Source organism: Balaenoptera musculus, chromosome 1 (assembly GCF_009873245.2).
Source record: "Balaenoptera musculus isolate JJ_BM4_2016_0621 chromosome 1, mBalMus1.pri.v3, whole genome shotgun sequence".
Classification (NCBI taxonomy): Eukaryota; Metazoa; Chordata; class Mammalia; order Artiodactyla; family Balaenopteridae; genus Balaenoptera; species Balaenoptera musculus.
Genome location: NC_045785.1, coordinates 45,401,980 through 45,429,270, shown reverse-complemented (window position 1 = coordinate 45,429,270; position 27,291 = coordinate 45,401,980). Strand labels below are relative to the sequence as shown.

Here is a 27,291-nt window from a genome sequence, read left to right as displayed (position 1 = left end):
ACATCATTACATTGGCAGATTTCATCTTGCTACAGACTTTTTTCTTCCCCATCTCCTATCTTCTCTCATGCCATCTTGACTCCCCTCTCCTCCCTAAGGCAGCCAATGGAAATGACCTGATATATATCGTTTCATACATTTCTCTGTGCTCATATAATCCTGTACAAAGACATACATTCATATATAGGATTTTTTTGTTTCCTTTTTATAAAACTGGGTTCTTATTAAAGACATTTCTCTATAAATTTTTTTTTCACTTAATAATACATCTTGGTCAACCCTTCAGGTCAATGGATACATAAGTCATTCTTTTTTTTAAATTAATTAATTAATTTTTGGCTGCGTTGGGTCTTCGTTGCTGCGCGCAGGCTTTCTCTAGTTGTGGCGAGCAGGGGCTACTCTTCGTTGCAGTGCGGGCTTACGGCGGTAGCTTCTCTTGTTGCAGAGCATGGGCTCTAGGCGCGCGGGCTTCTGCAGTTGTGGCACGCGGGCCCAGTTGCTCCGCAGCATGTGGGATTTTCCTCGGACGAGGGATCGAACCCGTGTCCCCTGCATTGGCAGGTGGATTCTTATCCACTGCGCCACCAGGGAAGTCCCATTCTTTTTAATGACTACTCATTGTCAGTCTTCCCCACACACAAATAATGCTGCACAAAACATCCTTGTATGTATTATGTGTTTCTTTAGGAAAACTTTCTGCTGGGTCAATGTACATATATGTTTAAATATTTGTAAATATCAGCAGATTATTTTCCAAGAAGGATGTGGTAATTCATATTCCCACCATCAGTGTATAAAAGTGACCATTTCCCCACATCTTCACCAGAAGTTGGCATTTTATTTTTTTTTAACATCTTTAATGGAGTATAATTGCTTTACAATGTTGTGTTTGTTAGTTTTTGCTGTATAATAAAGTGAATCAGCTATATGTATACATATATCCCCATATCCCCTCCCTCTTGCGTCTCCCTCCCACCCTCCCTATCCCACACCTCTAGGTGGCCACAAAGCACCAAGCTGATCTCCCTGTGCTATGCAGCTGCTTCCCACTAGCTATTTTATATTTGGTAGTATATATACTATGACATATATACTATGTCAGTGCTACTCTCTCACTTCATCCCAGCTTACCCTTCCCCCTCCCTGTGTCCTAATTTAAAATGTTTTCCAGTTTTATCGGTGAAAAATGGCATTGTATTATTGCTTTATTTTGCATTTTCTTGAATATTTTTGAGGTTAAGCATCATTTCTTTTCCTTTTTTTTAATATTTATTTATTTATTTGGTTGCACCGGGTCTTAGTTGCGGCAGGCGGGCTCCTTAGTTGCGGCTCACTGGCTCCTTAGTTGTGGCATGTGAACTCTTAGTTGCAGCATGCATGTGGGACCTAGTTCCCTGACCAGGGATTAAACCCAGGCCCCCTGCATTGGGAGAGCGGAGTCTTATCCACTGTGCCACCAGAGAAGTCCCTAAGCATCATTTCTTGTTTATTGGTCATTTGGGGTAAAGATATGTGATGTATGCAACTTACTGTCAAAAGAGTGTCAGAAAAAAGCTGAGTGTGTGCGTGAGTGTGAGAGACAGGGTGTCCTTCCTTTTTAATCCATCTCTTCTTTTTCTGGATTTTAAATCTCTCCTTTTTTTTGGCTGCGCTGCGAGGCTTGCAGGATCTTAGTTCCCCAACCAGGGATCGAACCTGGGCCCCCAGCAGTGGAAGCACAGAGTCCTAACCACTGGACTGCCAGGGAATTCCCTAAATCTCTCCCTTTCTACTGGCTCCTTCTTTGCAGATTACAAACATGCTCCAGGCTCCCCTAACCTAAAAAACCTTCTTTGGGTCTTGCTATCTCCCTCAAATTCCTGTCCAATCATTCTTTATTTTCACCAACTATACTCTTTATCAACCCAAAACTCTTTCTTTCACCAACTATACTCTTTCTCAACTTTTCAGTGAACAAGCCATACCTTTGGTTTTAGGGACAGAAAAGCCCCAGTTTATTATTACTTTTTTAAAAAAGCAAATATCACTTACATAATTGTTCAAGCAAGTATATATACGGGTATTTCATTTGAAAATACATATGTATATAATTTTTCTCCTACAATAATTCATTTCAAGAGCAATTTCATTATGTATCTTCTACAGAGCCCTAAACCGAGAGAGCCAACATATTCAAATAAACCCCAAGGTGTGGGGATGCTTCAGGCCAGTTCCTCATTAGAAGCCTCAGCATGGGGGCTCTGGAGACCAACACAGAAGGTCTTCCAGGGAGAGCTGAAACGTTCAGATAAGTGAGTTCTGGAAAGAAGGGGTAGTTGACGGGCTCCGGCAGGCTCACCCCTGGGGTAGAGCAAAGAGAACAGACAGGGGAGTTCTGAGAGGCACTGGAGCTATCTAAACTCAGGGGGATGGAACCGAGTGAGCAGCTGCGGTAATTGAGTTTCAGTTACCTGCAGGGTGGCAAAATAAAGTAGTAACTTCATCTGCCTGACACGGGGGAAGTTTAGAGGTGTGCCTGGCACATTCACAGTGGAATCCGTCACCCTTTCACTGTGTTGGGTGATGGCAACCGTACTGCGCTTCCTAGCGACAGCGAGCGCACATCCTGTTAGGCAGCACCAGCGCACTCCAGCTAATGAAGCATTTCCTGCAGGTCTGTCTCCCGGGGCTCTCTGTATCCTCTGTCTGAAGGAATGGCACCATGGGAAAATTCAGCACCGCCAGCATCAGCCATCGCCCAAACTCAAAAGAGTCTTTGAATGGCAGAGAAAGGCCCATTTTCCTTTCTGCCCAGCCCAGGGTTGGAACCATCCTCAGGTCACTTTTTGTGGGTCTGTACAAACGTGCCGACTGGCAGCGTGCCGTTCTTCACCTGAGCCCGGATTTCAGCTTGATGCTTTAATGTGAAGACCAGGGCTCTCACTGTCCGCCGGTATGGCCCATTAATGAGGCGGGAGCAGAGATGAAACGTTTCCCGTTCAATATTTTCAACCAGTAGGTGATCCATCTAAAAAAACAGCAAAATTATCAAATTAGGGTCTTGCATTGCATAAGGATTAAAAAGCAAGAGAGGCTGGAGCACTTTGCTCAGAGGCCTCCATTAATCAACTGAAATTCAAGGACATCTACTTCCTGTCACAAAAGAAACAGGAAGAGCAAATTAATTCCACCCTGGCAATTAAGGAACAAGGCCATGTGCTTTGTGACAGGGACCTCATTCACAACCCCTGCCGGGTGGTAATATTTGCCATTATAACAGGAAACTGGCTTGAACCAAGCAATGGGTTCTGGGCCCTGGGCCCTGTACTTTACCAACCAGGAAACGAAGACCAAGGATAATAAATCAGTATAACACTTTATACTTTTTTGTTTGTTTGTTTGTTTTTTAAGTGCCTTTTAACCCCTTACAGTATTTTAAAAACACTGGGTCTGGATCCTAATATGTGTGTAAAGCAGTTTATAAATCATTTTTCACATTTACTGCTCACAAGTCCTATTATCTCATTTTATAGATGAGGAAACAGGTTCAAAGGTAAAGGAATGCTCCAGATCTTACAACTATTAAGAGGCAGAGTTGGGACTCTGACTCGGAGCCCCCGACTCCAATACCCATGTTTCTTCCCTTTCACCATACTCACTGCCCCCTTAACCTTCTGAGAGACCAGCTGAGTCTGGAGAGACCTCTGCAGGGTCAGCTAAGCAGAAAGGGGCCTAGAGGATAGGACCTGTGGCAATTCTGGGGTGGTCTGGCTCAGGCCCAAGCCCTGCTGAAGTCACAGGCCTAATGAAAGCAGGACAGGTCTGAGACTTTTGCCCACATGATCTGGATCCAGGCCAGACCGGGTTGCTGGTCAGGGACCCCCTCACTTCGTTCCTTTCCAGGCGCATCGCTCACTATTCGCCTCCCTGGTCCTGACCCCGGCCCAGCCTGAACAACCTCAGCTGCTTTTACACACCTCTACGCCTCTGCACAGGTACACGTTTCCTCAGCAAGGCGCAATTTCCCTAGGAAACTCATTCCTATTTGTATGTCAAAGCTTAGCTAAAAAACAAAAAGCAAAAAAAGCAAATCCTAGTTTAAAGGACTGAAAGTTCCCCTTGGGGCTGCCACAGTGTCCCGAGCTTCCCTTAGTCATTTTCATAACATATTATAATGATCTATTTTTTTGAGTTTGTCTTCCCTGAGAGTGAGTTCCTTGAAAACAGGAAACAAATTTCTCTCTCACTTGCTTTTTTCCCTTCACTCTTTCCCTCCCTACCCTACCACACATTCAAATGCTTACTCAGCACTATGTGCCTGGGCTGAGGAAAGAGCAGTGAACAAGGTCAACATAGCTCTTGACTCCACAGAGAGCACGGGTTGGCTGGAGACAGATAGAAGCAGGGATTGCAAGTGTACCGAGGGCTGGGAAAGAGGACAGGAGCGAGTTCTGGGGCACAGAGCTGCAGCAAAGGGACCCGACCCAGGAGGGCAGCTCCTGGCCTCAGGAGGGAATGGCATTTGACGTGAGACCTGGAGAATGAGTAGGATCAGGCCAGGTGAGGCGGGCACTTGCTTGGTGTTGAATTCAGTGGGCTGTACATATATCTTTTGTGTGCTTTTCCATATATGTACTATACTTATATTTTAAAAAGGAAAAGTTTAAGGAAAAAATGCACCAAAATAAAAAAAGGATCACCAGACATTTGATAAGTGTCCTAACAAAAGAGAGAGACCAGCAGACCAAAATGAATATAATAAAGAAACCTGGAAGAAATGAGGACCACGCAGGGAACAGAACAGGACTGAGAGAGAGAGAGAGAAAGGGAGAGAGAGAATGAATATCCAGGTCCAGACATCTGCCTAGGTGTAACAGACAAAAGGTGTTCAGGGAAGTTTGGGGTCCTGATGACTGACTGATTATCTCCAAGGCTGGTGCTGGAGTGAGTGGACGTGGTGCCATGGCTCTCCAGAACCCAGGCTCCTCGAGCTTTTCATGGCCTCCTTGGTGGGCACTGAACTAGCCCCCAGCCTGCGGCATCCCGGGTACCAGACAACTTTACAAGGCTATAAGGGTGGCTGGCCGTCTGCCCAGCATTTGTCCAGCAGCATTTGCAAAAGAGGCTCCTCACCCCAATGAGGGTTCCTCGTCCCAGTGTGAGGATGGTTAGTCACTGACTGTTTAGAGATTCACTTAATATGACAGGCAAGAAAAAAGGCTTTTTTTTTTAATTTTTCTTTTTTTGAGGGGAGTGGTTGTTAGGGGAAGAAGGGTATGTGTGCATTTGCAAAAATAAGTCATGGCCATTCCATCAAACTGTAGTATATATAAAAAAAGAACCTTGAGAGTGCCTTGAAATTCACAGAACTGGATACTTATTCATACTTCATTCAGCAAATAGTTACTGAGTCGCTACTCTGAGTATGGTCTGATCTAGGTATTAGAGACACCCAAGCAGAAAACACCTGACCCCCTACCCTCTAAGAAGTCACAACCTAGAAAGGAGAGGCATGTACACAGAAAACCAAGGGGCAGCAGGATAGGTGCTATACCAGCAATGTGATGGGAATAAGAAGCAAGTAGCTAACAATTCTCATGCATGCTTCTTGTTAAATGAAGGCCAATCGGAATGAAGAAATGAAGAAAAACATTTGTAATATTAAAATGTATACCATAAGGGAAAATGATTCATCATGCATCCTTGTGTATAACATGTTCACTGAACAAAGTGAAGAATGCCTACCTTATAACTGCCTTTGGATAATCCAAACCTACCCAAGTTGAGAGGCCTTCCCAATGGGTTCTAATCTGATAATTTAGGTAAGCCCTTTTGGGTGAAAGGACCAGAGCCTTACTGAGACCTTGAGAAAAAGGGGATTTACTATGAGATACATGTGTATGAATGGGAACGAGAATGCTGTAAGAAACCTAGGGATTTATTTATGGACCATATCCTTTCTCTGTGTCTCTCATGATTTGCCTGGTCTCTTTTTCACATGTTTTTGTTCCTCTACATTTGCTTTTTTTTACTGACTATCAATTCTAACTGCCTTATTCTCTCCCCCTATTCTACACATCTCTACCCATAGCTTCTGCTTCCTCATAACTCCTCCAATATCCCTTCTGTTTCAAAACTCCCACTGTTGCTTCTTGGTATTTCCTAGTTCAATTTCCCAGAGACAGAGAATCTGATTTGCCTTCCTTATCTATTTGTACCTGTGAGTTGAGTATGTGGTATTCAGTTGTCCAATCCTGGACAAACTGGCAATAGCTGGGTGAAGATATAAAACACATCCACCCAGAGCTGTCTTTTGTCAAGGATTCTGAACTCAGAAGAAATGGTGCCATAATCAATTAGTGATGTTTGCCACATCTGTAAGCTCTTTAAAAACAAGGGAAGAAGCTCTTCTTCATGTGTTTACCTTAAGTGCAGAACTTCCCACACTGTATTGTAACTATTCATTTGCCTACTTCCCTCAGAAGATTGTGAGCCCCTCCAGGGCTGGTACCATTTTGGATCCACTTCTAAACTCCCCATGCCTAGTAGCATAGGTACTGGCACATATTAAGTGCTCAGTAAATATTTGTGAAATGAATTTCCTCTTTCCCCACATATACCTCCCTCCTTTTCTGCTCTTTCAGTAACATCCTATACATAGCATATGAAATATGAAATATGTTTCTATTTTATATGTATTTTCTAGTTAGCAAAATCCAACCACTCTTTCAAAGGCCAGTTCAAGTGCTGTTTTTTTCATGAAACCTTCCCAGATTTCCCCATCAGATTTCATTGTTCTGTCCTTTGTGTGTTTATACCACTTGCTAGTAACACTATTTCAGACATATTTCATCCTGCCTCGTATTTAGTCAGTCATTTACAGGCTCTTAGTCAGGAGACAGTAAGCTTTCTTAGGATAAGGACTGCAACTCATTCATGTTTGCATTCTCCTCTGGCACTAGTAGTAGTAGAACTAAACATTTGGTGAATTGAATATCCACTAGAAGCAAACTTTGTATGAGTTTTCCAATAGCATGATTGGATTTGTACATATATACCCACACTCCTTTTTGACCACTTGAATACATTTATTAAAGAGTTGGTCAAAGCCAGAGGTACAGTCTGAGGCCATTAAACAAAAAAAAACTAACAGTCCCATATGGGGATGTACCCCTGACCTGGATCTCATTAGCACCATCTGACAACCAACTGGGCCAACCAGCCAGTGTTTCATAACTCTTAACGATAACAGGCTCACTTTGAGAATCAGATTCATTTTTTTAAAATGACATAATAGGAAAATGATCACAGGCCGTGAGGTAGGAAGGAGAGTGGATAATGAGGAAGGGGAAGTAAGAGAATGACACTACAGGGGACGTTCATATGAGGAAAGATCTAAAAGACAGGGAAGAACAAAGAAGATCTGGAAGGGAGAAAGTAAAGGGGAATGGAGTGTGGGTCTCAACAATGGAGTTTTTATTCATCTATTCCTTTATTCCAAGAACAAGGAAACAATCCATGAATCTGGAAAGCAAGATCTGTAGAGTAATAAAGAGATGCACTTTTGGGCTGTGTGTGTATATTCTTTATCTGTGGCTTTCACTACTAAAGGATAAGACCAAACAAATAACAGAAACATTATTTTCTATAAAAATGTAATGAGTGGATTTGAAAAAACACATGCTAAGATCAAATTGCAAAAGCTTTTTAGTTATTGGGCCAATAACTTACCCAATGGTTTACTACTGCCTGATAAAGTACATTTATGGAGATCTGATGTCTGATTTGAATGCACTCAACATTGGATACTGTCAAAGACCAGATACTGGATTAGATGGTTCACTGATTTGCCCTAATATGAAAATGTTTCAGATGATGATGGGTGCTAAGAGTTAACTTTATGTAAAAAGTGTCTGTATTTATATTTTCTGACATACCAAACTGATAAGAAAATACTATAAATTGTTGTTTATGCAGGGAAAACAGATTGATTTTCTTTGGCCAAGGAAGATGGCTAAGATGCACACTTTTAATTTTCAAAATTTACTCTTTGGGATCAAAACCATTCAACTATGCTTAATCTGATATTTTTTCCAATTACACTGGAAAGCACTAACGAATGTATCACACTTTTTAAACTTTGCTTTGTAACACTTGAGTGCTTACCACTTGATGTGCCAGTTAAAGGATAATTAATGGATAAACTAAAAGGATAATTATTATTGAGTTTAATATAGCAGGCAAACTGCTCATTAATCCTTACAAACATAGCTTCGTTATTATCATTTACTTAAAAAGATACCACAGGGAACTGGTATTTACCACCACATTAACTACATATTATATACCCATACTCTATGTTTCTGCAATAATTTTGGTTTATTTAAAAAATAAACTTCTTTTAAAACATCAAATAGCGAGTCTTGTTGGCTAATCGATACTCCAGAAAATTAGACTTACAACCTTTATATTTTTTTTCTCTCTTCCAAGGGCTTAATATTCATATTAATACTTTCTTAGGAAAAGTTAAGCAAACTTACAGTATATTAATTCACTGAACCATCAAATGGACATTAAAAATTATAAATATAAGAATAGAAATATATAGAAAAGTATATACAAAATGACACTAACTGATATTGATCAAGATTAAAAATACAACATAAATGTGAATAATTGTCAATTTTCTGCAATGTTATTTAAATAATCAATAAAAATATCTTATGGAACAGTTGGTACATAATTGGCTCTTAATAAGTCTGGGATAATCATAACTTGCCCAGTATTCATTGAAAGAGCTACAGGGACTTCCCCGGTGGTGCAGTGGTTAAGAATCCACCTGCCAATGCAGGGGACACGGGTTTGAGCCCTGGTCCGGGAAGATCCCACATGCCACGGAGCAACTAAGCCCGTGCGCCACAACTACTGAGCCCGCGCTCTAGAGCCCGCGAGCCACAACTACTGAGCCCACGTGCCACAACTACTGAAGCCCGCGTGCCTAGAGCCCATGCTCCGCAACAAGAGAAGCCACCACAATGAGAAGCCTGCGCACCAAAACGAAGAGTAGCCCCCGCTCACTGCAACTAGAGAAAGCCCGCGCGCAGCCAAAAATATAAATAAATAAGTAAGTTTATTAAAACAAAAAAGAAAGAGCTACAATAATTTACCAAACAGGAAATGCACCAAAATGTTAACAAGACTATGTCTGGATGGTAGGTTCAATGGTGATCTTATTTTTCCTTTCCATATTTTTTCATTTTCTATCATAAGTTTGTATTAAAAAACCCAAAACTTTATTTTTAAAAAGTAAATAATATACCACAAGCCCATTTGCCTTTCTTTTGTGGATACATAATAGAGATAGAAAGGTTAAAATATTTTTTCAGAGAATGCAGTGACAGATCTAGTATTTAAATCAGACTTCTGAATTGCTTCTTTTGTTAATAATATTAAGTTATTCTTTAAGGATACATTATTAGGGATACCCTGAGAAGAGGGAAAAATATGGATGTTATATGTCTGATTTTTCCAGAATATTAATTGACCTATAAGATTTATTTGATGATGATGATTAATATTATTGCTAATGAGCAAAAATTCTTCTTCCAGCATGTGTACCTCAAACCACTAACACCATCTAACTGTTGGTCATGAAGATGATAGGGATTGCGCAATTGACTATATGCATTAGAACTAAAGGTATGAGTGCTGACCAAAAATGGAGTACAGTCTTTTCAAAAGACAGCTATTTATTTTGCCATTGATATTCCGTAACAGAGTCCATCTCAGAATTTTTGCTTCAGTGGAAAGGGAAAGAATTTTATTTATTTATTTTTATTGAAGTAGAGTTGATTTACAATGCTGTGCTAGTTTCTGGTGTACAGAAAACTGATTCAGTTTTATATATATATATATACACACATATATATATGTGTGTATATATATATATATATTCTTTTTCATATTCTTTTCCATTATGGTTTATTACAGGATATTGAATATAGTTTCCTGTGCTATATGGTAGGACCTTGCTGTTTATTTATTTTGTATATAGTAGTTTTTATCTGCTAATCCCAAACTTCTAATTATCTCTCCCCTAACCCCTTTCCCCTTTGGTAACCATAAGTTTGTTTTCTGTGTCTGTGGGTCTGTTTCTGTTTTGTAAATAAGTTCATTTGTGTCATATTTTGATTCCATATATAAGTGATATCATATGGTATTTGTTAGGGTAACAATTTTAAATGGGAAGGAACCAACATTCATTAAGTGACCTCTAACCACCAGGCACTATCCTATTCTTTTGTATATATGGTTCATTTAATCTTTCCAATAATCTTAGGTTAGGAATTATAATCTTCATTTCACGGGTAAAAAAATCAAGTCTCGGGACTTCCCTGGTGGCGCAGTGGTTAAGAATCTGCCTGTCAATGCAGGGGACACGGGTTCGAGCCCTGGTCTGGGAAGATCCCACATGCCGCGGAGCAACTAAGCCCGTGAGCCACAATTACTGAGCCTGCGCGTCTGGAGCCTGTGCTCCGCAACAAGAGAGGCCGCGATAGTGAGAGGCCTGCGCACTGCGATGAGGAGTGGCCCCCGCTCACCGCAACTAGAGAAAGCCCTCGCACAGAAACGAAGACCCAACACAGCCAAAAATAAATAAATAAATTTATATAAAAAAAAAAAAAATCAAGTCTCTGAAATGTTAAGAGATTTGCCTAAGGTGTCACAACCAGCACATACTAGAGCCAGGGTTTTAATCCATGTCTTGCTAGTTCCAAAGCCTGCACTCTTTATACGATACTGTCCCCCAGAATGTTTACAAATCCAGAATCTTTAAAAAAAAAATTAGAATAAAGCCATAGCACTTAAGACTATGAAAGTTCATTATGAAAATATGAAGGTCATTTAACCCAGAGTACCTAGTCATCACATTCCAACCAGGACATTACCTCCAATTCCAAGGCTTCCGAGAGTAATTTCTGGGCGTTTTTCCTAAATGTCTCGGTTTTGGAATCACTTCGGACTTCTATAGAAGGTCTATCCACGTGTTTTTCAATGAAAGTTCTCCACTCAGTGTAAACTTCTCTGGCAAGACAAGCCACTTCTGAATCTGAGTGTTGACGCATCTTGTTCACAGTGTGACCTGGAACAAGAGAACAGAAACCAAAGAGAAGATTGTTCTGTATTCTTCTGAAAAGTACAGAACTGGAAGGACTAATGTGTGGCACTTAGCAAGTCATTCACACACCTAAGGATGTAAAGGCTCTTGTGCAAATGAAGACTTGTTTCTCAGAGGCTGAGATAACAAGATAATCACTGGGGGAGAATCACTGGGCTAGCCAATGAAATAAGTCATAAAACAGAAGCACGATCAATAGATACTTAAAATGGAACACCTAAGGTACCAACTCCTTAATCCAAAAATTGCAATAAAAGAAAATGAATTAAGCATTTATCTTGTCTTTTCAGTACATATTATATTTCAGGACAACCAAACAGTCCTAGTTATTGACAGAATGTTCTTTATTCAGCTAATAAATGTGATAAAATTGACAGAATTTTAAAAAATTTTGTGGCCCATGATGAAATAATTCATTCAGGTGACAATCAACAGTGGATGAAATCAGTCAATGAAAGGTTGATGGGGAAATGTACAATGGAAAGGTGAGGTGTCATCATCTCCACTGATCAATCTTAGCATCCCTAAGAGTGGCACTATCAGATAGAGGTAGTACTTCACAGCCCTACCTATGAAGTAGTCTTGCACCCTCCTCCCAAGGAAAAGATGAACCATAACCCTAGTAACTAGTCATTCAAAGCTAACCTCCAGCTTATAGAAAATATGAGAGACAGAGGAATAAGTTAAATTATAGCCTAAGAGACAAATCCAGAATGTGGGACATTCTACAGGACAACATTCAATCATCAATGGCACTTAAAAAAAGGGAGTAAGGTTATGGATTGCTAAAGATTAAAAGAGTCTTTTGAGTCCAAACTATCAAATGTGATGTGTGATCCAAATCCTGATTGGAATAAACTAATTAAAATATATTTTGAGATAAACAAGAAATACGAATATACACTGGTTATTAAATTATATCAAAGAATTATTGTTGATTTTGTTGAGCATGATGATGGCATTGTAGCTATGTAAGAAAACATCCATATTTTTTAGAGATGCATACTGAAGTATGTAGAGCTGAAATGACAAAAGGTCTGAGCCTCTGCTTTAAAATACTTCAGTAACAGCACAAAAACACAAAAAAGGGAAAGATAAAGTGAATGCGACCAAACCTTAATAGTTACTGAATGTAGGTGAAAGGCCTATGGGGGTTTGTACTATTCTCTTTATTTCTGTGAATGTTTGAGATTTTCATAATAAAAATGGAAAAAGAGGAAAGGGTCAAAAAATATCATATGCAAAATTACTTAGATAAAAATAAACACACAGAAAAGCCAAAGAAATCAAGTAAACATTTAGAATTAAAGTTCAAAAAGTGTTAGAATATAAGATAGGTATACTTTTTAAAAAAAAATCTATAGCTTTTTTATGTCAGCAATAAACAGTCAGAGTATAATAGGGGGAAAATCATGCTTAAACTAGTAAAAACCATAAACCACTTATCAACTCATTAACAAGAGGGGGTTGCATGCCCATGTGCTGTTTGTGTATGTGCCTATCTCCTTAATAGCTCTGGAACCACTCTTAAACTCCATCCCCATCACCACTGACCTTGCCTTAGGGCATGTTGCCTCCAGATGACTCCAGCAGCCTGACTGTCCTCTCAGCCCAAGTCTGGAACCCTTAATGCCACCTTCCACACTGCAGCCAGAGTGGCCTTTATTTAACTTTATTATTTTCTCTTTCAGGGATATTTTTTAAAACATTAATCTGAGCATTACACTCCACCACTTAAATCTTTCAATCCTATATCCAAATTCTTATCTAGTCACACAAGTACCTTCACAATCTGCCACCTTCCCATCTACCTTCTAGCTTCATTTCCAGCTATTACCCCACTGTCATCTGATACTCTAGCTACTTGCAGCTCCTAAGACACTTCAATATTTTTCTCACCTCTTTACTTTTGAACATATACTCCAATGAGCATTTTGTCTGCCTGGAATATTCCTTCTTCTCTCTTCATCTGGTTAACTTACATTCTGCCTTTAAGACTCAGTTCAGGAGTCCCCTTCTCCAGGAAGTCTTCCTTAATATAATAACCCCCAGTCTTGGCTGGTACCTCTCTTCTGTGCTTCCTTAGCACCTCATGCTCCTGTTCATCACAATAACTATTACAATTAGTTGTAATTATCTGATCAGTTATCTCTCTTGCCCACCAAAGAGAGCTCCTTGAGGGCAAGAGCTGTGACACATTAATCTTTTTTTTTTTTTTTTTTTTACAGTTTTTTGTTTTTTGTTTTTTTTAATTAATTAATTTATTTATTTATTTTTGGCTGTGTTGGGTCTTCGTTTCTGTACGAGGGCTTTCCCCAGTTGCGGCAAGCGGGGGCCACTCTTCACCACGGTGTGCGGGCCCCTCACCATCGCGGCCTCTCCTGTTGCGGAGCACAGGCCCCAGACGCGCAGGCTCAGCAGTTGTGGCTCACGGGCCCAGCCGCTCTGCGGCACGCGGGATCCTCCCAGACCAGGGCTCGAACCCGTGTCCCCCGCATTAGCAGGCAGACTCTCAACCACTGCGCCACCAGGGAAGCCCGACACGTTAATCTTTGTATCTCCAGCAGAAAACAGGGGCAGGAGAGGGGGTCGGGAGAGTGGGTGTTTGGTAAATGTTGGGGAATGAGAAACCCAGATGAGGAAATACATATGTTTTTACTAAAATATATAACAGAAAATTTGAATGAAAGGGGAAAATATACCATATTACATGATGGAAAGACCAGTACAGAGATGTCAATATAGAAATTAATTTGTAGGTTTAATGTAATTACAATAAAAAAAATCTCAGTAGGTTGCTTTTATTAGAATACATCCAAATAGCTTTAGACTTATTTTAGAAAAACAAATGGGTAATAGCAAAAAATACTCTTATGTATTATGAGGTATAACTAGCCTTATACACTATTGGAACATATTATAAAGCAACTAAAATTATATGGACTGGCACCAAAAAAACAGATGGATAGATCTGTGGAATAAAAAGTGAAGCTCAGGGGACTTCCCTGGTGGTGCAGTGATTAAGAATCCACCTGCCAATGCAGGGGACACGGGTTCGAGCCCTGGTCCGGGAAGATCCCACATGCCGCAGAGCAACTAAGCCCGTGCACCACAACTAGTGAGCCCATGCACCACAACTACTGAAGCCTGCACGCCTAGAGCCCGTGCTCTACAACAAGAGAAGCCACCGCAATGAGAGGCCTGCGCACTGCAACGAAGAGCAGTCTCTGATCGCCACAACTAGAGAAAGCCCGTGCGTAGCAACGAAGACCCAACGCGGCCATAAATAAATAAATAAATAAATAAATAAATAATTAAGCTCAGGAACAAACCCTATTGTATATAAAAATTAATATACAATAAAAGAGGCATCAATGAACAAAAGGAAATGGAAAAGAATTCAATTTTGGGAAAATGGTCAAAACATTTAGAAAATTTCTCAGATGACACCAACTGCATAGCTCAACACTTGCTTGATTTATTTACTCCTCACATGTCGACTGAAGGCCTACTCTTTGTACTGGGTATGCTAGGTACTAGACATGCAGCGCTGAACAAGAAACTGTCCCTGCTTTAAAGGTTCTGTGAAGAGCGTGCTGGAGGTAACTTTGAAGGGAAGACAAGATTCTTTAACTTCTCTCTCTATCCAATTACCTCCCAAGAATTTTTATCTAGTCTTTCTACTGACCAGGGAAAGAAGTACATCAACACTCATCACAAGGAGGATGGCAAAGGGGAGAAATGCAGAGCCCTCATTAGAAATATCTCAAGGTGCTTCCTAGCTAGCGATGCTTAGTGAGGTGCTTCTGAAACACATGCCACTTAAAGCTGAAGTCACTACTCAACACTTTCCTTTTCTGGCTGGAGTTCTCCATATCCTTGAGATTATTCATTCAGAAAACAATTTTTTGTGCTGTTGGTCACTGTTGTGGATGGTAAAAACACAAAGGTAAATGAGATACTGCAGGACCTCAAAGACCTAAATGCAGGGCATTTTAATACTTTTACAGAGCATCTACTTAATGCCTGGTGCTGAGGATACAGACATGAATGAGACATAGTCCCTGGAATTTAACCTACACTCACCCTGCCAAAGTGTGCAAAGAAGATTCATGTATAAAAATATTCATTACAGTACTGTGTACAGCAGCAAAAAGTTAAAAACAACCTACAAGCTCACCATTAAGGGTCCAATTTGTTAAATGAATTATAGTCCATTCAAACAATGAATACTTGGCAGCCATTAAAGTCTGCAATAGCTCTACGTGTAGTAACATGGAAAGATGATTACTTTACTCAGGTTCTCAGAAGAGCACGCTGAGTATAAGCCAATATTTATTTTTAAAATTACATTTGTATATATATATATATAAACAAACACATATATTTGTTTATACACAGAGAAAAAGAGTCTAAAAGAATTTATAATGAAATTATTAACAAGGGTCTCCTCTGAGCAGTGGGACTGTATGTATCTATGCAGTCCAGCTCACAATCTCATGGGCTGGCTCAACCTGTAAGCAATCCTAACAGCACGGGATATGCTATACTAGAAGTGCATTCAGGTTTCTTTGGAATAGAGATCCTTCCCTTCATGTGTTCCCCACCTTATCCTTTTCTCTCCCCAAGACAGGCACCGTTGATCCACCTTTATATACAAGAAATGAAGATGCACAAGTTCCACAGAGAGTCCTTCTTCTTGTCGAATCCAATGGACCTTTTCCATCGTGACATTACTTGATACCTCTGTGGCATCTGACACTGCTGCCTTTTTCCTTCTGAAATAGTCTCTTCCATTGCTTTTTTTTTTTTTAAGAATTTTCTTTTTTTTTTTTTTAATTTATTTATTTATGGCTGTGTTGGGTCTTCGTTTCTGTGCGAGGGCTTTCTCTAGTTGTGGCAAGCGGGGGCCACTCTTCATCGCGGTGCGCGGGCCTCTCACTATCGCGGCCTCTCTTGTTGCAGGGCACAGGCTCCAGATGCGCAGGCTCAGTAATTGTGGCTCACGGGCCCACTTGCTCCGCGGCATGTGGGATCTTCCCAGACCAGGGCTCGAACCCGTGTCCCCTGCATAGGCAGGCAGATTCCCAACCACTGCGCCACCAGGGAAGCCCTTCCATTGCTTTTTGAGATACCACCTGTTACTGATTCTCCTCTTCCTTCTCCATCTCTTCTGCTGGCTGTATATGCCTTGCCCAACCTTTAATTACCTGTGAACCCCAGCTGGGACATTGGCCTTGGCCTCTTCTCTTCTTTCTTCACCTGTTTTCCCTGAGTAATCTTACCCACTCCTGTGGTCCAACTACCATCTGCAAGCAGATGACTCCCAAATACGTATCTCTAGCCTAAAGGCTCTCACTGAGCACAATACTCAAATATCTAGTCCCCTACTGGACATCTCTACCTGCTTATTTTGCAAGCACCTCTAGCTCAACATTTCTAAAGTGGAAAATGGAACTCATTATTATCCCCCTCAGTCCCTCCTCCTGTATTTCTTGTCACACATGGCACTAGCATTCACCCATTATTTTAGGCTCCTTAACATTTTTTTTTTAAAGATTTTTTTTTTGATATGGACCATTTTTAAAGTCTTTATTGACTTTGTTACAATACTGTTTCTGTTTCATGTTTTGGTTTTTTGGCCCCAAGGCATGTGGGATCTTAGCTCCCCCACCAGGGATCAAACCTGCACCCCTTGCATTGGAAGACTAAGCCTTAACCACTGGACCGCCAGGGAAGTCCCTAGGCTCCTTAACATTTCTTGCATCTTTTCCTTTTCCTCACGTTCCTCTTTATTCTCCCTGCTGCCCTGATTCAGGTCCTCATCACCTCTCCACAGGTCTACTGCAATGACTTACTAATCAATCTTTGTCCCCAGAGTGGCCTTCTCCAATGCATCCTCTATATTAAAGTCAAATTAACCTTTTAAAAACACAATTTGATCACATCATTCCCTTACCAGAAGCCCTTCAATGGCTCTCTCCTCTGTCCTCAAATTAATTTCTAAGTATAGATTCAAGCCCTCGATGACCTGGAACCTCTTTGGCCATACCTCTCACCATATCTCTCTCTTTCCTTCCTCTCCTCAGTCCCAGCCCTCCTACCCCTTTGGCCTCCAGGTGCTAAGTTCTAGCCATAGAAAGCAGTTGGCGTGTCCTTGATAGGGTCAGGCTGTCTGGCCTTCTTACATTTCTGTACTTAGCTCACACTGCTCCCTCTGCCTAGAAGGTTTAAATGCCCACTTTTCCCTCTAAACTTGACATAAACATCTTGGGGGCAGAACCCCATACCTTACTCCTTACTCCAAGATACATTCCCAGCTCCCAGCATAGTGCCTTACCACAAAACAATCAAGAAATGTTTGCTGAACTGAATCAAACAGTTATATTACAAAGAAAAAAAGTTTACATTTGGCTTTCAAATTGGCTTTGTACTAACATTTGAATATGGATGCAGTTGATTGGGAAAATCACACAATTGCAAACAAAATAATGGAAATAATGGAACTATACTGTAAAGAATTGAATGAAAAGTTTCTAATTCTTACCCATTGCTAAGCATCCTTCCTGCTTACTACTCCAGATTTTATAGGAATTATATCATTTAATTTTTTATAATTACACAATGAAGTAAATACTATTATTATATCTCTTTTTACAAAGAAGCTCAGCCAAGCAACTTGCCCAGGGCTTCATAGCTAGTAAGCATGGAAGCCAGGATCTGAGCACGGCAGCCTGACCCTAGAGCCTGCATACTTAATGCCCCAACACCCTGTCCCTCTCTGTTATTAGGGACTGGCACACAGAGAGTGTCCAATAAAGTTCTGTTGAGATAATGTTGTTCACCTTCTTGATATTCCTAAATCAGAAGAGCCAAAGGGCAGAAGTCTTCGACTCTCAGGCCAGGGCAAGGGAATCACTGCTCTTGGCCTGCAGGGGGCAGTACACCTCACAGATACTCCCACAGGAGCCCCACCTGGACTGGTCAGGAGGCTCTCCCAACACCAGGGAAACCACTCCAAGAAGGGCAGGGGCTATGAGGAGACCTGGGGGATGCAAGCTTTGCAAGCAAGAGGGTGACAGAAGGAAGAGTAACAGCAGGGAAGGCACTGAGTCTGGGGCAGGAAAAGAGGAGAGAGGAGACCTAGGGAACACTCTTCTATAAAAAACAAGACAAAATGACAAACTTTAAATGAAAAAGGGAATTTCATGATAACAATAATGACAGCCACTGCACTGAATGATTTACATTTAAGTCAATGAATTCTCAGAACACCCTACGAGGTAGGTGCTATAATGATTCCCCGTTTAACAGGTAAAGAACTGAGGAACTAAGAGGTTAAGGAACTTGTGCAGGACATGGCAAGTAAGAAGCAGGGCCAAGTTTCAAATGCAGGCAGTTTGGCTGCAGAGCTCACGTATTAACCCTATACTGTTGCCTCCAGTGATCATACAGTCCTACCTCCTCCTGATTCCGATGGAAAAAATGAGGCTCCATGACCTTTCCCCAAGGTCACAAGCTGGTCAGTAGCTACATCGAGGAAGTTAATGATCTGCAAAAAGTCATTATTTGCTCCATGAAGTTTATGTTAAAGCAAGCAGTGCCACTGGCTGGTCTTACGATCTAGGTCAAGTCCCCTGGGTTTAAGAGTACCGGGCTTCTGCATCCCAGCACATTGTTAAGACAAATTCCCTGCAGGAAGCGGTCTTTTGCTCATTTAACAAACATTATCAAATACTTAGTAAGTACCAGGCCCTGTGCTAGACCTCGGGATAGAATGTTGAACAAGACACAGCCCTTTACTCAAGGAGCTCCAGGTAGGTCTAAGCACAGGAGAAGACACCTAAACAAAAACAGTGCACCAAAGTGTTACAGGTCCTAAGATAGTATTGAAGGGGGAAACCGAGGGAGGGCCAAAAGGACAGAGGAGTCAATTTGGGTGGCAAACGGGCCAGGGAATACCATGAAAGAGGCAATTCTCGTCCTGAGTCTTGACAAGCAGTAGAGTGAACAAAAGCATAGAACCTGAAAGAGCACAGAGTAATTGGAGGGCTGTGGTAGGCAAAATAATAGTCCCTAAAGACATCCATGCCCTAATCCTCAGAACCTGTGAATATGTTACCTTCCATGGAAAAAGGGACTTTGCAGATGTGATTCAGGTTAAGGACCCCGAGATGGAGAGATGAGCCTGGATTACCTAGGCGGGCCCAATCTAATCCCATGAGTCCTTAAAGGCAGAAGAGACAGAAGAGCGGGTCAGAGAGATGAGGTGTGAAAAGAATTCGACCCACCATTGCCAGCTCTGGAGATGGAGGAAGAGAATCACAAGCCACAGAATGCAGGTGGCTTCTAGAAACTGGAAAAGGCAAGGAAGGAAACAGATTCTCCCCTAGAGTCTCCAGAAAGGAATGTAGCCCTGCCAACACCCTGATTTTAGCTCACTGAGACCTGTACTGAACTTCTAACCTATAGAAATGTAAGATAATAAATCTGTGTTTTTTAAACCACTAATTTTCTGGCAATTTGTTATGGCACTATTCATAGATAATGAATACAGGAGCTTATCAGCAGTTCAGGATTGCTGAATCTATGGGACAACCTAAGAACAGAAGGCCATTTGAAAGTTCCTTGCCACTAACTTATCCCACGAACTTGGGCAAGTCAAATCACATACCCATTCATTCACTCACTCACTAACTCATTTATTCATTCAACAAACATTTTTAGCTTCACCAAGAAGATTATGTTTCATCTGGGTCTTAAAAGACAAGTAAGAGCTTGCCATGGACAAGGGTGCATCTTTGGGTTTCAGGAGGTGGCATGACATGGCATAAGTCCACCTTAGCTTTGTCGCTTATTATTTGGTTTCCCGACCTGGGGCAAGTTACTGTAAACTCTCTAAGCCTCAGTGTTCTCATTTGTAAAATGAGGAAATCAGTGTTCTCATTTGTAAAATGAGGAAATAATAATATTTACCTTATAGAATTGTTATATGGATCAAATGAAGTTGTAGATGTGAAAGCACTTTGTAAGTACAAGGTTTTTTTGTTGTTAATCAATTATAAATGAAAATCAGATCAATATGATGGACTTAAAACTTCTCCCAGAATATTTATACCTACAGTATTGCAGAAGTGGGGCATGCTTGCCTACCAGGTTGAGTGCAAGGTCTAACTCCACTGCCTCATCAGCCATTTACTCAATACCCACGCCCACTGGTTTCCTTTATAATAAAGGTATTCGGTCACAGAGGCCCCATTAGGTGCCAGATCCAAAGGCTTTTGCCCAGCTGGCCCTCAACTCCCCAGACCATTTGAGAGCAGTGAGGTTACTCACTTCCCTTGCCTCTCAAAACACTCTCCTCCTCAGCCCGCGTGTCACTGCACAGCCCTGGCTCTCTTCCGCTCTCTAATTACACTCTTGCCTCTTCACCGGCTCCTCTTCCTCTTCCCATTTCCCTGCCACGGATATTCTCCCCAGCTCAATCCTTCAGCCCTTTAATCTTTTCTTTTACTCAGAGAATTCATCCACTTAAGTGATTTTAAGCAAATGCTTCCAGGCGAATGTCTTCCAAATACATATTTTTAGTCTAGATCTCTCATCTGAGCTTCAGTCCTACATCTCCAACTGCCTGCTGGACATTTGCACCTAAAGAGTTTATGTCAGAGCAAACACTGACTAAAATGAAAATACTAGGAGAAAACTCCCATTTGAAGTACACAAGAAAAGGCACTAAATTCTGATTTAAAAGAGGTGAGCTTGAGCAGATGGCAGAACCCATAGAGGTGGTCCAGTAAAATAAAGGCACATATGGCTGGGATTCAGGGCACAATGGCAGTCTGCTAACCAAGAAAGAACACTGCCCCAAGAGACCTGGGTTCTCATTACATCTCTGGTGCTAACTCACTATATGGCCCTGGATAAGTCACTTCATCTCTCTGAGTCTGAATTTCCTTGTTTATAAACTGAGGTAACTAAACGGATTTAAACGTTTATGATATTGACATTAATAAAGTTCAGAAACAGAAAACAAAAACTATAAGATCTCAACAGTAAATGGACAAAGAACACAAACAATTCACAAAAAAAGGACAAAGTGCCAATAAATAAATAGAAAACAATCCATTCTATACAGCAAATGAAAACAAGATGCTATTTTTACCCAGTAAATTAGTAAGATTTTAAGAAAATGGTAGCAATGTAAATTGGAACTGTATTTCTAAAAATCTAAGATTCAGAAATGGATCAGGACAGGAGATGCATACCCAGGAGTTGTCTGAATTAAGGCCTCAGTTAAGCTGGAGAAGTGGACGGCCTCTCTGGCTAAGTGCTCTAAAGCAGCAGCCAAAGACTGAGATCTGAGCTTTCTGGAAAAGTACCTCCTGTGAGAGGACAGGGGACAAAGACGGAGGAAACAGAGAAAGGCAAGAAACAGGAATACAGAAAGCTAGAAAGCGCCATGGAGAAAATCTTGTTTGATCCTGTCATTTTCATTAATTTGATGAACATATCCAGAGCATCTGCTATATGCCACACTAATGCTTGAAATGCATTGGTGAATAAAATATATTGCATGGTCTTGCTCGCATAGAGTTACTATACAGTAAACAAAAAATAACTCAGTAAATAATTAAATAAGTAATTACAAACTCAGATAAGGGCTTGAAGGAAATAAACATTTAAAAAATAGATAAAGAATTGGCAACAAGTTCAGTGTCATTCATACTGACAGAAAAGAGAGTAATCAATGGTCTCAAGTTCATGGTTCTGGGAAGATGAGAACTGAGACAAGACTACTGGGTTTGGATAGAATGAAATAACTTGTGTCCTTAGAGAGAAGAATAGTGTTTGTGGGAGAAGCCAGCATGGAAATAATTTAATGAAGGAGGGTAAGGGGCAGAAATGGGAGTTGTGATTATTAATCATATTTAAAGGAATTTGGTTATAAAAGGAAGAAGTGAAACGAGGTATCTGGAAAAGATGGCAGACAATTAAAGGAGAAGATTTAAGTGTATCCGAAGGTAGAAATAAAGAGCCAGTAAAGGGGGTGTGGGTGACAACAAAATGAGAGGCATCATGCCATCCTCATCTCCACAGTCAATCCTTACAAAGTCTGGTCCATTCTCCCTGATAAGGTCTCCCTACGAACCTGTCACTCAACAGGTTAGGTTCTCTCCTATTTTAAAAATTAGAACTTTCTTCAATTCCACATTCCTTTCTGATATTGCCACCTCTCTCTTTCCTTTCAATACCAAACTTCTTGAAAGAGTTGTCTGTTTTCACAGTTCATTTCCTTACCTCCTCCTCACTCCTCAAGCTTCTGCCCTTAACCTTGCCTTTGAAACTGTCCTTAGCAAAATCATTAATGACCTTACTTTGTAAAATCCAACGTGCAATTTTTAGAATTAGCTTCTTTGGCCCTTTGACAACGATGGACACTGCTGACGAATCCCCTCTCAGAAGCCCTCCTTCCCATTCCATGACAGCATTCTCTCCCATTTTCCCGCTCACACCTTCTCCATTTCCTGTGAGCCTCATATATTGATGTGCTTCAGGATTTGGGACTTGGCTCTTTGCTTTTCCTACATACTCTCCCTGGGCAACTGCCTCAGTTTCTAACTATATGCTGGTGATGACTCTCAAGTATATATTTACTGTCCCTCCTTAGCTTTAGCCTTGTACATCCAACATTCTGTTGGACATTTCCTCTTGGATGTCCCACAATAGTGGGACACTAAAGAAACTGCCCAGAATTTTTTGAGAGACAAGGAGACATATGAGCTAAGGGGCATGGAAAATAAAAGATCTAACAAATTTCTAATTGTAGAATCCCAGAACAAAGAAATAGAGAGAATAAAGGAGACATGCTTTTGAAGAGATAATGGCTGTAAAACTTCTACAAATGAACATAAATCTGCAGGTTCAGAAGTAGAATATATCTAGGTTAAATTAAAAGAAATACATGCTGTGATAGCCTGTCTACAAGATAGCCCCCAATGATCCTCACCTCTTCGTATTCATAACCCATGTGTAGTTGTCTCCCAACTGTACCCAGGTTGGTCTGTGTGATCAACAGAATATAATAGAAGTGTTGGTATGTTACTTCCAAGATTAGATGATAAAAGACACTATGGTTTCCATCTTGGTTATTCTCTCTTGGATCACTTATTCTGGGGAAAGTCAGCTGCCATGTCATGAGCAGCCCTATGGGGAGGCCCAGGTGATGAGAAACTGAGGCCTCCTACCAGCAATCCCATAAGTGAGCAGTTAGGAGCAGATCTTCAAGCCCTGGTCAAGCTTTCAGATGACTACAGTCCCAGCCAACAGTTTGACTATAACCTCTTAAGAGACCATGAGCCAGAAGCACCCAGATAAGCAGCTCCCTGATTCCTGACCTTCAGAAAACCTGTGTGAGATAACAGACACTTAAGCTGCTAAATTTGGGCATAATTTTTACACAGGGACAGGTAACTAATACGCATGCTAAGACCAAACAGTTTTGAATGGCTTACAAAGAGTCTTCTCCATCTGGTCCAGACTCTGTCTCCAGCTTATTACATTTCAAGTAAACAAAACTTCTTTTAGTTTTTGCAATGTACCGTGCTCTCTCCCACCTCCAGCCCTCTGTACAGCTCACGTGATATACCCAGGCCTGACACATTCTTTAACATCTTTTCTACTCCCAACACATATACTCCTTGGGCTAACTTCTCCTCATCATCAGAGCACTCATTGCATTGTATGATAAAGTCTTGTTAAATTGCCTGTCCTTCCACTAGACTGCAGGCTCCAAAAAGGTGGGACAGTATCTGTCTCCTTCAACATTATGCCAGCATAGTTCCTAGCACAAAGAAGGTACTCAGTAAATATTTGTCCCTTACAGCCCACAGGATAGGGACAGGCAGGAGGCTAAAGGTGGAAGAATGTAAACATTCTCAGGCAATGATCCAAATGAATCTTCAGGCTAGCAACTGACCAAGGAACCTGTATATTCCACACAACCTCAGGTTATGGTAAGGCTTGGGATAGGGTCAAGACTCAAAAGTTGGATGGTTTCCAGCTCTTCTTAAGTTATATCCCCTTGTTGTGGTTTCATTATGATTCTTGAATTGAAATCTCTGAACATCAGACACACCCATTCTTGAAAGCATATTCACAATGGTACTCAAAGGACAAATAGAAATGATTTTTAAAAAATTATCATCTGTTCTGTATTTGTAGGACAATTCCAGACTATTATGTTGATATTTAAGATCTGATTGTAAGTGGTATTTGTGGTGTGCTTAAATATGAACATATACATACACATATGTACATGTATACATGTCATAAAATATTAACCACTAGTACCCTCTACTGGTGGAAATACCTTATCTGCTCATATGAATGGTCTTATTGCCCTCTAGTGACCACAACCTATAAAGAGAAAATCTAGCAGCAGATGGGAGACTCTCCTTGGCTATAATGATAGGGTTTTATGTTCTTTAAGCATCTAATTTTCTCAGATTCTGGTTTATATTACAGGGGTGCAACTCTCCAGACTCTTGGGGGAACCTCGGGGGAATTTCACACAGCTCTTGCCAGCTGTTAGCGCCAGTCTGAAGCTGCTTTCTCTCCTGCTTCTCATGAACAAGAGGTCAAGGGGAGGCAGAGAAGGCAATGGCTGCACTGGTGAGGGCAAGAACAGCAGCTGTGAACGACTACCCTGCACTCCCTGGGGACTTGGGAGCAGCTTGAGGAACACATGTTGGCCCTCCCTCGCATATTATTCACAGTTGTGTACTGTACTAAAATGGTAATTCAACGTAGTTCCTGACTTACCTCTTAAAATATCTCCAATGCTGTAATAAATGATGTAGCAGCAAATGTTGCTATTATGTTGTTTTTACAAACCATGCTTTGGAAGTTATTTCTACTCAAGACGGAAAAGCCAAGATTTAAGTGAAATGTCGCCTCTTCTATGGAGCCTTTTCTGAATTCCCCAGATGTAAGACTACTCTGTCCTCTGTGCCAGCATATACCTTGTACAGATCAGAATGGTACCATGGACATTATTTATATGCTTTTATTTTTAACCTATACTATTTTACTACTCCCATTTGTCTACCTGCTTGTTTCTCCACCAAACCCTAAGTTCCTTGAGGTCACAAATCATGTCTTCTTCATTTTTGCACACCTAGCATCAAGGACACTCAAAACGTTATCCACAGATCATGCTAGTTACAAGTTCATGCAATAAGTACAGAAACTGAAGTAAGCATTTAAAACTTCTATAGCAGTTTGACAAAGTACTTCTACATTTGTTGAGTATAATTTTTTTAAAAAGTAGGGCTTACATTTTGTATATTTTAATTTCATTTTTCTGGTAATTTTTATTATATTTTAGAAGTATTAGTCTGCAACCAATGGAGAATTTTTTAAACAATGATCTCTCACCACAGATAGTTTGAGAAGCACTGATATGATAATGTCTGAGGGAGGGAGGAAAGGAGAAAGGAGATAAAATATAAGCACTTATAAATTCGGAAGGAACATACCTATCCTTGTTGATTTTAACACTTCCTTGGAGGGTATTTTCTTCTTTAATTCTTGTAAGGCTTCAACTAGATTCTCTTTGGTTTGATTAGGAAGCTCCAACATAGTTTTCCATCTTTTTATGTCTTCTATAACCACAACTCTCTGAGAAAAAGAAAAGTCATTTGGAAAATGGAACATTTTCATTAGAAAGACGTCTGCCTTCACCTGAGCTAATGGGTTCCTATTGACATATGAATTATTGATTATGACCTGAACCAAAGCACAATATATGTGATGGCCCCAAATGATGGGTAATTGCTTAAAAGCAGCTCCTGCTTACTGCAAATCAGGAAGAGGGTTACATCTATTAGGAAAAGTGCAAGTTTTAATCTTACCATGTCAGACACCACTGGGCACTTAGCACTGAGAGGCAGTAAGGAGGGGAAGAAAAGAAAAACGATGCTGAGGTGAATCAACCTTATAGCTCACTTAAGTATCTTAATTCATAGGCAAGGACAGAGAGCAGAGAAGTCATAAAGAGATATTTATTTCAACAATAAAAAGCACACTTCAACAGCTCCCTACTTCCTAGATGGTAAAACTCAAACCCTTTCTTGTTTGAAGAATTTTTTAAAACTTTAAACACATAAAAAGGTAGAGTAACTCACTATTTATACTGAAAAAAAGTTAACATTTTGCCATTACACATAAAATAATAAAACACCGTAAAGTTCAAGTCTCCTTACACCTTTCGCCCTTCATTCCCTTCCTTCCGTTTCTGGAAGAAACCACTATCTTAAAGTTGACACAAATCTTTCCATTAAGTGTAAAATATTAACAATTAAGGAATCTGGGTGAAAGGCATAAGGAAGGTCTTTGTACTGTGTTGCAACTTTTCTGTAGTTTTGAAATTATTTCAAGAGTTTTTTTTTTAAGTAAATTGGGAGACAAAAAAAAAAGTCGCTTTTATAATTACACAAAAAAATTTTTTTCTTGTTTTTATCATTATTACCCTGGGGAGGTGGGCCCGGTTAGGGACTGGGAAGGGGCACAGGGGCCTCTGAGAAATGTCCTGTTTCTTGATCTGGATACTGGTGACACAGGTGTGTTCTCTCTGTGAAAATCTGTTAAGACATACATATTTGTCTACTTTTCTACATGCATGTGATAGTTCAATAAAAAGCAACCCAAAAAGTCTCAACTCCCTCCCTGGCTGGGGTCTAGCCTAGCTGCCCGTGGTGGGAGAAGGGGATGTCTGGGGACTTCTCTATTTCCCCACCTTTGCTTCTCCTCCTCCCCCATCTGCTTGTTTGCTTTGGTCTTTGGCCCTTCCAGGTTCGAAACTGGGAAAAAAAGCAGTATGGGAAAGCAAAAGCCTTATTTTTGGTTGTGATGCTACGCTCATCAGGTTTCAGTGCTCTCTAGACTTGGCAGATATTCATGAGGTGTTTTTGTGGTTCCGTAGAGAGCGCCCATGGTTGAGATCTCACCTGCAGTTCCCACAACACTGGCAAGGCCTCTTCCAGCCAGCCGCTTACAGGTCCACCCTAAGTCTCCAGTTTCTGGAAATTGCTTCACCCACTCTCTCTGTAGGGGTTCCACTGCCCTTCCAAGGA

At 40.7% G+C, this 27,291-nt stretch overlaps 1 protein-coding gene across 4 annotated transcripts in view; it reads right to left on the bottom strand.

The window, feature by feature from the left end:
- Positions 1–1,649: 1,649 nt before the first annotated feature.
- TCEANC2 (transcription elongation factor A N-terminal and central domain containing 2) overlaps positions 1,650–27,291 on the bottom strand; it is a 38,534-nt gene continuing 12,892 nt past the window's right edge. For all 4 annotated transcript variants that reach the window (XM_036852159.1, XM_036852149.1, XM_036852167.1 and 1 more), the window contains exons 3-5: positions 25,696–25,837; positions 10,929–11,122; positions 1,650–3,007 (exon numbers count right to left, since the gene is read on the bottom strand). In XM_036852159.1, the coding sequence (XP_036708054.1) occupies positions 2,819–3,007; positions 10,929–11,122; positions 25,696–25,837 (525 nt within the window). In that variant the 3' untranslated portion in view covers positions 1,650–2,818. The remainder of the gene's footprint in view (positions 3,008–10,928; positions 11,123–25,695; positions 25,838–27,291) is intronic.